At 38.0% G+C, this 12,281-nt stretch overlaps 1 protein-coding gene across 4 annotated transcripts in view; it reads left to right on the top strand.

Moving 5' to 3' along the window:
• ANKS1B (ankyrin repeat and sterile alpha motif domain containing 1B) overlaps nucleotides 1–12,281 on the top strand; it is a 441,494-nt gene that overhangs the window by 156,865 nt on the left and 272,348 nt on the right. For all 4 annotated transcript variants that reach the window (XM_027812345.2, XM_027812343.2, XM_027812342.2 and 1 more), the window contains exon 11: nucleotides 688–824. In XM_027812345.2, coding sequence (XP_027668146.2) covers nucleotides 688–824 — 137 coding nt within the window. The remainder of the gene's footprint in view (nucleotides 1–687; nucleotides 825–12,281) is intronic.

Raw genomic sequence — 12,281 nt, 5'->3', positions numbered from 1 at the left:
ACAGTGCCATAAAATGGCAATAGCATCACAAATGATGTCTGAACAGCAGTTCCCCCATGGACCTGCAAGCATGTAGACATTTTTTAAGCCAGCTGTAGGTTCTCTGGCTGAGATACTGCTAGAAAGGTAGCTACTGCAGTACAGAGCTCTATGGAGGATGCAAATGTCATCTGAGGAGCTGAGTATATTCTAATGTAATTGATCTTTGCTGATCAGTTACATTGCTCACTATGTGCAGGAAAGTTGTCAGTGATGGCTATTAGTGTGCTCTGAGTCAAGTATGTTTTTATATAACTTGTTGGACTGGTTCATATGTGTTAAGCTTTTCCAGGGTGAGATATGAGTTGCATTACAAAGCTCCCTTGCAAGTCACCCCTGTTACAGTGACAATACTTGGATTCACAATCAGTTAATTCAGGGTAATGAAAGTAAGTATGTGTTTGGCTTGTGCCTTATTTTACTTGAGTATTAAGAGAGTGCACTATCCTGCCTTAACATAGAAGAAACATATGAGCTGACAAAATAACTGCAGGTACGTAATATATTCCTTACCAAATACATGTAAATTATAATAGGTTTTGTAAGTTGAAATAGTGTTCTGAGTAGCATTCTGTTTTCAAAATAATTTTTGATTTTAAAATATGTGAAGTATTTGTAAGTTCACATAAATGCTATTTTTATTCACAGATAATGCACCTCAGGTAGCAATTACCGCACCAGGATCTGGTAACCATAGAAACAGCTCTACAGGCCCAACACCTGACTGCTCTCCTCCATCACCAGATACTGCACTTAAAAACATAGTGAAAGTTATACGTCCTCAGGTAGGTGATCACCATAAGCATCCTCTTATTATTTGTATTTTTCATTTTAAAAGCAGGCTATGATGCATGTATTCTAAAAGGATGTTATCACTGTACAAATATGAATAGGTCAAAGACAGATAAACAGAACACAAAATATTTTTTGTACTTAGGAAGCAATCTTGATAGCAGTAGAAGGTAGAATATTTTCTGAATGACTCCAGCAATGTACAGAGAGATATCAGCACTAATGATGAATCAAGTCTTTATGTAATGTATTTTCAAGTACTATTGGTTTTCTTTGAAGTTTATGTTCTGTTTTTATCAGTATTAATTCCCTGTTACTTTTTCAGGGTTTATTTCCTCTTTCTTTATGTCTACTTACATGGTCCCATTATGTTACTTCTTTAGTTTACCTTCTTGTATAGGATTGCTTCTTGACTTTCATATTTCTTAACTATATATATTTCTAATAGGTAAATAAGATGCCTAATGCATGGAAAACTTGAGCGCCCCTTGTAATTCTTTAAGGAGTACAGCCTTTTTAAAAAAGTTTTTAAATAATTAAATCTTAGTACTTGATTCAGTAGTATAGAAGTAATCAGCGTAGAGGAGTTCATTTTAGAATCACAGGATCATAGGATAACAGGTCAGGAGATTATCTAGTTCCCCTTAAAAAGGTGTGACATTAGGTGTGTCAAAGCTAGCTGTGACAACAACACACTGAACTGACTAACTGTGAAACATTTTTGGTGTGAATCAAAAGAACTTCTCTTCCTCTCCTACCAATCATTAGGTTCAAATGCAGCCATCTTTTCTTCATTCCTGAGCTGATCTCTGCAACTAAGTCACTTTACTGTTAGTGGATGCAGGCTTTGTATCATCAGTATGTTGATGGTATTTGTTTTACTTGAGAAGTAAGCTGATGGATACAGGGTATTTTGGTAAGAATTACATAGGACAGATTGTTTTGGTGTCACACAAGTGAGCATATTACAGTGATGGAGATAGTTCTCCCTTTCAGTACTTATTGGAGCACACAGTACAGAGGGTCTTTCAGAATTAAAGGTAATTACTAGGTACACCTCCCACCTCCCTTTTGTATCTAGGAGCCATTGGTTTCCTGTGGCTGACACTGTCAATGCACAGTAATTCTAATGACTGGCTGGTGCAGACCATCCTTCCGACACTACAGTAGTTTGGATTACACATCCTGGTTTAAATCTGGATTGAAGGGACTCTAAAATAACAGCTTCTTCTCCTTTTCTCTTTTTATAGTTCTTTCTTGTTTTACTTGTTCCTGTAGTCTCCCCGTCCCTCCCACCCTACATCAGTATAGCACTGAAATGCCTCCTTTCCTCTAAGATGTTTTTTATAGTAGGTGGCAAGCAAACAGAAAGGTATTGGAATTGTTGGAACAAGCTGTTGTGTGATAGCTTATTGAAAATAGCATTTAAAAAGCTGTTTCCATCATGATATTGCCAACAGATGGACCCAGAACAGAATGGTGATGTTCTCCTGCTAGTTAACTCTGAATGGATTCAGCAGATTCTGGGGAGCTATTTTCAAATTTACATCATACCATTTACTGACTCCCAGTATTCTCATCGTTCTGCAGAACAAAAGCTAGATGTGCAATATATATTATCAGAACTTTATCACATTTACTAAAATGTCTGTCACATGGCCCTACATGTGGCATACTTCCTATGCAGAAAACAACAGCAGAAAGGCACTTGTTCTTCATGTGTGTTGTAAATCCACGCACTAATACATGAGAAGTTGGATACAGTATAGCATTCGGATCCCATCATGCTTCTCCTTCCTCCATGTGCTTTATGCACATTCCTTCAGTATTCTTTTGGTTTTGTTGCTTAACTAATCACCTCTCCCCAAGATCTCGACCCAAGAATTTAGACAAAGAAATTGTAGGTGTTTGCAATGTGATGTTTACTAACCACGAGTGTTAATTCTGCCTGCATATTTAATTCCTTTATTCCATGCCTGCTGCATTCAATTACATGGCAAGCTCTTTGAAGGTTAACACAATGGGATTCTGTTCTTGACTGACCTGTCACCACTCATGTAAAACTAATGAATAGCGTTAAACAATGCGTGCAAAATAATTATTTTTCTGTTGTCTGCCAGAGCCCCTTTGCACTCTTCTAGAAAAAATAAACAGATTTTAAACAGATCTAAACCAGAGATCATGTAAATTTCCAAAACAGCTGTCATACCTTTCCCCTTTTCATGTCTTCTGCAGCTAGCACAGGAAGGCACCAGCAAAAAGCAGAATGGGAACTCTTCAGCAGTTAGTTTTGCACTAGGCAGGCTTTGATAGCTTGGATGAAACTGCCAGGGAAGTCTGGCCTTCCAACTCATACTGTTATTTTCATTTATAGCTTTACTTATTTTTCCTGGAGTATTGTACATATAACAGTTTACCCACAGTGAGGAGAAACACTGTGGTTCTGTGTAAGCAGCAGCAGAGGGGACCAAAGATTCCTTCCTCCCACCAGTCTGGTGAGGGCAGGCAGTGGCAGAGTGGAAAAAGAGAAACCTGGTGAGCTGAGTTTGAAGGCAGAGGTGGGGGTCATTCTGCCTCCTGTTTTGCTTGGCCTTTTCTTTCTAAGACTGCATACAAGCTCACATGACGGCAGTGTACATACATGCTTCAGCACATGACAGATTTTGAAGATGTTTGTATGAATGTGAGGTTTAGCACAGCACAGTAGCCTCTTCTCTCCTGTTCCAGATGCTCGTGTACCAAATGCAGCTGGCGGCAGGGGATGCAGTCAGCTACACCTGCTATGTGGGGTCCCTAAAAAGGAGGGAGGTTGTGATGCTGCACTGCCAGGCCATGGGTCTGAAAGTACCACAACTGGGATGTGAGAGACAGGAGCAATCTCATACATAAAATATGAATTCTGAGGGGCCTGGGTCATGGACAGTTAAGGGATTCCTCAGAGTTCAACCAAAAATTATTTTGTCTTTCTCCTTCTAGTTCTTTCTTAACCTGTCCCTAATTATTCTCCTTCTTGTATTACAAACATGCTATCACAAAATCTGGCTGGGAATTTCTATTTTCTTCCAAACCTTTTCTGTAAATTTATCCTTCAATTTAGTATGATGAATTTTGAGGTAAGAAACATACAGTTTGTTGTGACCCTGCCACTTGACCCTTATGAGATCTCATTGCTCTCTAAAATCTATCTAAAACTCTTTTTGGATACATCTCAACTATTCAGTTCAGTGTACTATTACTAAAGCTGAAGGCTATTTTAATTGAAATGTGTATCTCCCTGGCACAGTGCAGCACTCTAGAGAGATACTAACTCAGACCTCAGAAGCAGTATTAAGTTCAGTGCCACCCACCTCTACTGCTTCCAGTCCTGAAGAAGCTAGCAAACTCAACAGTAATTCAGGGTACTGTACGCTCTGTTTTCTGTGCACCTTAGCTATGGCTTGTACCTGTGATCTAGCATTTTGCAAATACATGTCTTGTTTTCAAATTTTCACAGGGTCAGTTTCTGAAATAGAAGTTTGGTTGAAAAGTTACGTATATGCAGATAAGAAACAAACAGAATTTAGTTCAGGGTTTGAATCACTTGATCATTTTTTTCTGGATTGTCCAGACAAGCCTTAGTAAGTTCTTAACTCATGAATTGCTAATTACTGAAGGCTTTGAGAAGGTAATACAGTTTCAAGGTAAAGAGATATGCCTCTGTGAAGTATACTAACAGCACATGAGAGAAAAAATGAGATGTGGTAGGAGAGCCAAGTAGTTTAATGAGTTAAGTAAAATCTTCTGAAATTTTAGTCTGTCTTTCAAGTTTTAACTTAGTTTTTTTTAGTACATATAGTAAAATATAACTTACCTAATCAGACTGGAATTTTAGAAAGTGGTAGTAAAACTGAGGTTGTTCTACCACAAATCCTATAGCTCTTGGTCTGGATGGAGGCTGAACAAAATTGGGCTTGCATGTGACACTTCATGTATTTTTTGTATTAGCCACTCAATTTAATAAGACTCTCCTTATTTATTTGTTCAGCTCCTTCTGAACAAACAAACTATATACATAGAGGGAGGAAGAGCACTTTTTTTCCTGAGAGACTGTTTCTTTTACCAGTGCTATTCACTTGTGCTTTATTGGCCAATTCTCATAAAATTGAATTCTGACTTCTCACCATTAAAATTCTTTATTAAATGTAATCCAGCATTTCCGTATTCTCTTCTTGTCTTTCTAAGATATATTTCAAATGGCTTACTGTAGGTACAGCTTTTGATGTCTACACGTGGATTATTTAAGTGACTCGGGACTTGGGTTTTATCTATCATGAATTAAGTGTTTTCCTCACTTTATGTGAATCACCCAACTCCCTAAGAGTGTTGTTTCAGTGATATAAAGAGAGCTTCTAGTAGAAAGACAAAGGAACAGAGAATTTCAGTGGTATGAGCATAATAAAATTTCATCATCTTGTTCTTGCTGGTTTTATTGCTAAGATCTGGATAATCTATTCATAATTTTTTTTCTTGTGGGTTTGGAAGTGCTGTCTGTACATTAGTCATCATTTTTTTTCTATTTATCTTTATTAACCCATTTAAACAAAGTTACAATTCCATCTGTAGTTCATGGTTCCTCTGGCTAAGACATCTAGCGATATAATAGAAGATAATAGTTTAAATGTTAGAGGACAAAAGAAATAGCCTCGTTTTTCTGCAAGTGGTAATAGAATCCTGCAGGACATCTGTAATTTCTGATAGACTTACCACATTTGTTTGGGCTACCAGGTGTGCCTTGCCTAATGTACAACTATTTTGTGCAGGCACAGTGAGCTGGTGTACCTATGTAGATGTAGTTTGTCTAGGCCTAGGGAAGGACAGAGACCATGACATTCCACCCCCTACAGGAGCCTGGACGTGAATGGACAGACCAACTACAGGAGACAGGTGCTCCAAGAGCCTCTCTGGTTGACCTAAAGAGTGATAGTAATGTACACTCAAGGAAATTATATCTCTTTTTGCAGCTAGGTGTAGGAATTTAAACAAGAACAGTAAATGACAGCTAAAAGGCAGCTCGGGAAAATCACAGTTCCAGAAAATACATTTTCAGAAGTGTTTGTTCCATAAACAGGACATTCAAGTGGATGCGTGTCACTTTTTCCCCATGGTGAAATAACCCTGGTTCCTCCTTTATGCAAACACCCTACTGCAGTACTCTTGGTTCTTCCCAAATGAAATGCACCCCTTGTCACACTTAGCTTGATTTGGCACATGCCTGTGTCTGCAAACTTGGTGAAATCCCCACTGAAGTCTGTTGCACCAGTGCACAAATGTGTGAGAACTCTGTGATGCATCTACTGAACTTGTTTTGCAACACTAAAAATCTGCTTTGTTACATTTTATCATAAAAAAAGGACGGCTGGAGAACACAGTTATGCAATAAATTTCACCACTCACTTTCTGAATGACAAGACAGCTGGGGTGTAAGGTTGTTCTTTCTCCTATGAACTGCTTTCTGTGCTCAGCCCAAGTTACAACGTGCTCAGCTAGGCAGGGAATAACCAGGAAAACCACCATGGAGAAATACTGTTCAGTCATACTATGCTTCCTGTTGGGGTACACACTTCTTTTTCTGGTGTGTTTTGGTGCTGGACTTTGTGCAACCATCTGCAGTGTCCATGCTTAGCACAAGAGACAAATAAAACCTTAAAAAGACTTTACTGAGTCTTACCTCCAGGGTAAAAGCCACCCCTGTGTACATGATTTTAAGTTCTGGCAGATGCTAAGCATTTGAAAGGTGCTGAGCATTCCCAAAATCCACTGAAATAAAGATGTATTCTGTGGCCCACGGATGGGCAGTTTTAGCCCTCATCATTAGTGTGTCTGGTCTGGAGATTTCTCCTATGTTGTGTAGTGTTTCCAAGGTTGCATACATCTGTCATGGCTGCAAGCACTTAAAATAGTGGACAGCAGTCAGTGGCCTTAATTCTTGGTATTGAGATATATTTCAGAAAATTCTCTATATATTTTTGTTTGTAAACCTTTAAAAGTCTATGCAAATCTACCACACACAGTTGCGATATCTTCTCATTCCAATGATGTTGTAATGAATGAACAAAGAAAGAGACAGATAAATAAAGCTCCTAAATAGCCCTTACAAAAAAGGAAAACATTCCATTTTCCGACTGTTTTACTGAAAATAACAGTTTTTTAATATCCAAAAAAACATTTTTATAGCTGAGGAAAAATGCATTCCTCTTATTTATCAAATTTATCTCTCAAAATCTGGAGCACATTTCAAGCATTGTTTTCCCAGGATAGGAATACTGGTGTATTTTCAAAATCCGGGCACATCCGACAAGGAGGGGAACAGCTACGAAGGTTTTTAGCATTCAGGACTGCTGTACCTCACGACCCACAGCTGCAATATAGTTGCAATTAACATGAAAGTAGAAACCAAGGAAAATGGAAACTGGGAGAAAATCTGTTTTCCCCCTTATTTATTCCCAGTCTGATTTATCATCTGAGGTAAGACCAGAGGGGGAAGATGAAAGGGGGCAGCAACCATCTGACCACTGACTGCAGTGGAGGACTCCTAAAGGAGTTAGTATAACACGCACGGAAGAGTACATAAAGCAGTATGGATATATGCTACCTAGAGTCACACTGCATGACTTCCTAATCACAGGGTACAGGAAAGAGCTATGTGTTTGTGCCGTCCTTGAGTGTGTCACTAACAGTGAAGTGATCAAAGTATGCTGATGGGCCATGAGATTACTGTAAGGAAGTACGCACTTGCTGCTCACCAGGACGCAAGAGGTGTCTTTCTCTAAATTAAAAATCAGTCAAACAGAAATTTCTAGGACTTTGGCACTATGATTCCATTAAAAATGAATTTCATTTTAAAACACATTATGCTTTTAGTAATGCAAAGGATCTACGGTTAAAAATCAGTGAAACCATTTATCTCTGGGGTTTTTTTCTTTTTTTTTTTTTTCTTTCTTTCATTTTTAAATTCCCATGATCTTGTAAGCTCCCTGTTGTGGCTGCTTGGGATATATTTATTGCCAGCCACTGTAATTTCTGCCCTCTGCTCTTGAACTCAATTAAGATGCTGGGAAGTAAAAACAAGAATGTCGAGATGGGTGCTGAAACTGCCTATGTTTTATTTTTAATTGTAGTCATAATTTAAGATAAGGTTCTATGAAATGAAAAGAGGGAAAATTATATTACCTTATTAAAAAGACTATGTCTTAAGCTTGTTTAACGTGGTATTTTGAGGCTTGACAGAATAATTGATTCAGGGATCTAGTAGTAGTTCAGTGCAGTCTTTCTGCACTGTATTAGGTAACATAGATGAATCAAACCAAATCCAATGTAATCTCCAGTTTTTGCAGTTTCAAGGTTACTTGATCATCGTATTTCAGATTCTATAAATCATGTAACTCTTGGCAGCAGCATTGACTGATAAGAATGTATCAGGCCTGCTGATTTCTGCAAATCTGGGTCGTGAGGTACAGCAGTCCTGAATGCTAAATTATGAATGTTAGGGGGTTTTATATAAGTCTGCATGAGCAAAAGAGACAAACATAGAAATGGAGATGAGATGTTGGGATGTTGAGGCAGAGGACAGAGACTAAGAAGCTGTAAAAGTGATGTGAGAGTTGTGTTTGAAAGGGAGGACAGAGGTTAAAATTGGATGCATTGAAGGACAATGAGAGGATTGTATTGAGTGACAGATATAAATCAGTGGGGGATGGGACCATTAGGGAGTTCATTTGAGAAATCTTGATGACAAAAACCACAAAGAAAGTAGAGAAGGAAATTTTGGAAGACCAAGTAGAACTGGAGCAGCTAGGATACTGTGAATGGTGTTGTAGAGTCAAATAAGTAGTTTTGGAGTGAATATAACAGTAGATAGGAGAAAACTGAGAAAAAGAAAGGAGTGAAAGGGAAAATGAGTGTGTAGAGGAGAATGAGATCTTAAGAAAGAAAGAAGCTGAAAGGAAAATTTCTGAGGAAGGAATGAGTTGATCAAAGAATGAGAAGAACGGAAATTATCTGGGCAGGTACCAAAATGAGGGATTTGTGCGGCCACATGGCTACACTCATACTGTGTTGTGTGCGTGAGATGAGCCTGGGCAAAGGGGCTACAGCTTCTTACTTTCTTTGATAAGTCTGTGTTTTGTGTGCTAGCTAGAATTTAAGAACGTAGGTTCAGTTCTCTATTCTGTCATTCATTTTCTGCATGGTATAGTGCAACTGAAACCTTTTTTTACATTATGTAGGGCAAGTGGAATTTGGCAGGATTTGCCAAATGAAGGATTTCCTCAGGGTCATTGGTTCTTGTTGATTTAATAAGCCACACATCTGTCCCTTGGGAGAGCTCTATACCCTAGTTCAGCATCTGTAAAATAGGGCTAATAGCTCTGGCATAGTGCAGATGAGTGTTGTGAGAATTACTTCCTTAAAGACTGTGATGGTGTGATGTACACAAATCCCAAAGATAAAAGAAGGTGGAGTCATGAGCTTGTATTGCAGAGTACTTCAAAGCCGAAGAAATATTTTGACGTGAAATTGAGAAAGGAATTTTGCCCTACTCCCTCTCCTAAATGCTGTGAGAAATATTTGAATGTTTCCTTGCATCCTCATAGTCTTACATGCTAGTCATGGTAGCTTTACAGGATTTGCATGCAACTTCCATTCATGGGAGGATTAAGTCCTTGTCTTCTTAATAAAAAGCAATTCAGTATGAGTATTTTGATGCCTTTCCTGTGTTTTGCAGTGTTCAGAGTGGTATCTTTCATTGATACGCATTCAGTACTGACTTCACAGGAAAATACTCTTCTTCTTAGACCTGATTTGAAAGCTATTTAAATATTCTTATTGCAATATTTTAGAAGATTTGTTATTGATATATTTTTGCTTTTACATTGATGATAAGGTTTCTTCATTAGCCTGATTTGGTATGCTGTTTTAGCATAGTCTAGGATTTTCTAGGTTGATATTATGACAACTGAAATAATAGTCACAAATAAACATTTTAAAGTAAACAAAAGCAGTCATTAAAGAGATTTACATGTACCAAGTATTTTAAATACATGAATGTAATGAATAAAGAAAATCTACTTAAGGACAAATCAGCATGTGGCTATGTAGCATACGTACTGGGGCGAAGTTAAGCCATTTAGTAAGGGTTATCTAAGTTTGTCCACACCTTTTGAGTAGTATGAGAAAGACAAAAAAGCTGGCTTTGATACAAAGAGTGAAGGATACATCATCTCTTTGGACAGAGTTTTGTGTTTGTACAATCTCCACAGCTATAAAACCTTGACCACCGACTACATTTCCTGGGCATTATGGTATTCCATGTAGTAAATAATCTTAGAATTATTCAGGGCCAGCCTCAAGAAGTCTTTGTAAATGTAATTTAGAAGTTGCTTTGGCAGATGCAACCCAGGAAACCAAGGTACAAGACTTCAGTGACTTGTATAATTGCTGCCTACACGTTCTGCCAGTGGGGCTGGAATTTGACTCCAGATTCTAACAAATGAAGTAAGGTTTCTAGAGTGTGTCTACGCATGAGCTAGAGGTGGGATTCAATCTGGGACTAAAACACCTATGCTTTCATCTCTATATAAGAATATCTGTCTGATTTGGATATCTAATCTCCCATCATGCTCATTTGAGGTGCCATAAAGGGGTCTTTGACATGCACATGGCTGCCAGATGTGATATGGGGCATACATGGGGGAGACCTGCACTCTTCTGAATGGCAGCTGAAGGCCAAGTGGGATGCCCCAGGGAATCTCCAGTGATAGTAGATACCTGCGTTAAGGCAAGTGAGCTAATATAATACCAAGGTGACAGGTGAGGTGACTTGTTCTCTGACTAGGTCTCAGTTGACTCTAAAGGGATCTTAAATACCTACTGTAGATGTTAATAGCTATGCTGCAAATTTAGTTATCTAATTCTGAAACTAAATTTTATCCTAATTTTTGTGCACGCTGTACTTTAGAGAGACACAGGCAGAGGGATACAGTCAACACAAACTACTGCATCTCCTAGCATGTATTAATGAATATTTAGCATACTTTAACAACGTAAAATTTTACGTGACCCAGCAAAGGTGAAAAAGGCTGCTCTAGTTAATACAAAAGCTCAGGGCTATATTCCTGTGTAACTATGTACAAAAATTACTGGCATATGTTGACAGATGCCAATATAATATAGCAGAAGGTTTATGCTGTAGAGCAGTAGTGGCTTTGTGAGGTTCTGTACAGAATTCATAGATTGTAAAGATGTACAAAACTGAGATACATTTCTTTGATGTAATAATAATGATGTCAAAGCCTAAAGTAATATAGGAGGTATTTTGTATCACCCAGGTTAGCAGATGGTTGCCTGTTATCATGAACAAAGAGAAAACATGTTTTCAACTTGGAGGTTGTAGTCCTGCAAAACCACAAAGACATTGCTTGGGAAAGGGCCATAAATATGTTTCTAAATGACTGGAGATCTTTTTCAGTTTTAGAAGTAATTAGGTCATTGATAAATTTGTTGTCTAGTGAAAGTGTGCAGTTTAGCTTTAATTAACACAAATGAATATTCTGGGTCTCATCAGAGAATTATTTTGGCTCAGGTCCCAAACAATGACTTGTAACCAGACTGTGATGCTGGAGTCTGTCCCTGTTCATTGAACTCTCCCATGAAATTACTAGCCCTGGGAGTCAGTCTTTCAAAGCAGAAGCTGTTTTTCATTATTAAAGAAACTAAATCCCCTCAACTGACCATAGATGAGTTCCAGATGAGTGCCCAAATTTACCCTTTGCAATTTTCCTCAGTTTTAACAGGACACAGTTAATTCACATGGTGCCCAACACAACTTTAAAAGCAATCAACATTACACAGATCTAAGTCTAATATTTTGTCTGACATTTCAGTAGAAAAAGTGATTTTTTTAGTGAAAACAGTCTGGTTCTGTATTTGTAACTCAAACTTTGCAGGACTTGTAACCTAAAATGAAATAGACCACAAACAAATTTGATAATTACTCCAATGGGATAGATTGCATTTTAACAGGTAGTTTTAAGTAAGGGTTGGTGAATAGCTTCATAGTCCAAGCTTATTGCTCCCAGAGTAACAATTTGGTCTTGACACTAATAAATAGCAAATTCTTGACCTTTACAAATATTCTGACCTTTTAAGCCTGACATGCAACAAGAAGAGTTAAAGCATCCTTTACTCTATTTTTCTGTTTACTTTTCCCAGCTTTATTTATCTAAGGCAGCAGTTCCTGAGAGGTTTTTGACTGTCGTGAAATAAAAGTACAGATAGCTATACACCTGGATGCAGAGCCTCTTCTGTTTTGGAAGAAATGATTAACGATTCAAGTTGTTGGTCTTGAAGCAGCAAGGAGCATCATGGAGTTAGGATATTTTGACTATGGAGCCAGATAAATGCTGCAACAGACT

This window comes from Falco cherrug, chromosome 5 (genome assembly GCF_023634085.1).
Source record: "Falco cherrug isolate bFalChe1 chromosome 5, bFalChe1.pri, whole genome shotgun sequence".
In the NCBI taxonomy this organism is placed as follows: Eukaryota; Metazoa; Chordata; class Aves; order Falconiformes; family Falconidae; genus Falco; species Falco cherrug.
The sequence above is the reverse complement of the archived record's forward strand: the minus strand, read 5'-3'. Positions and strand labels throughout refer to the sequence as shown.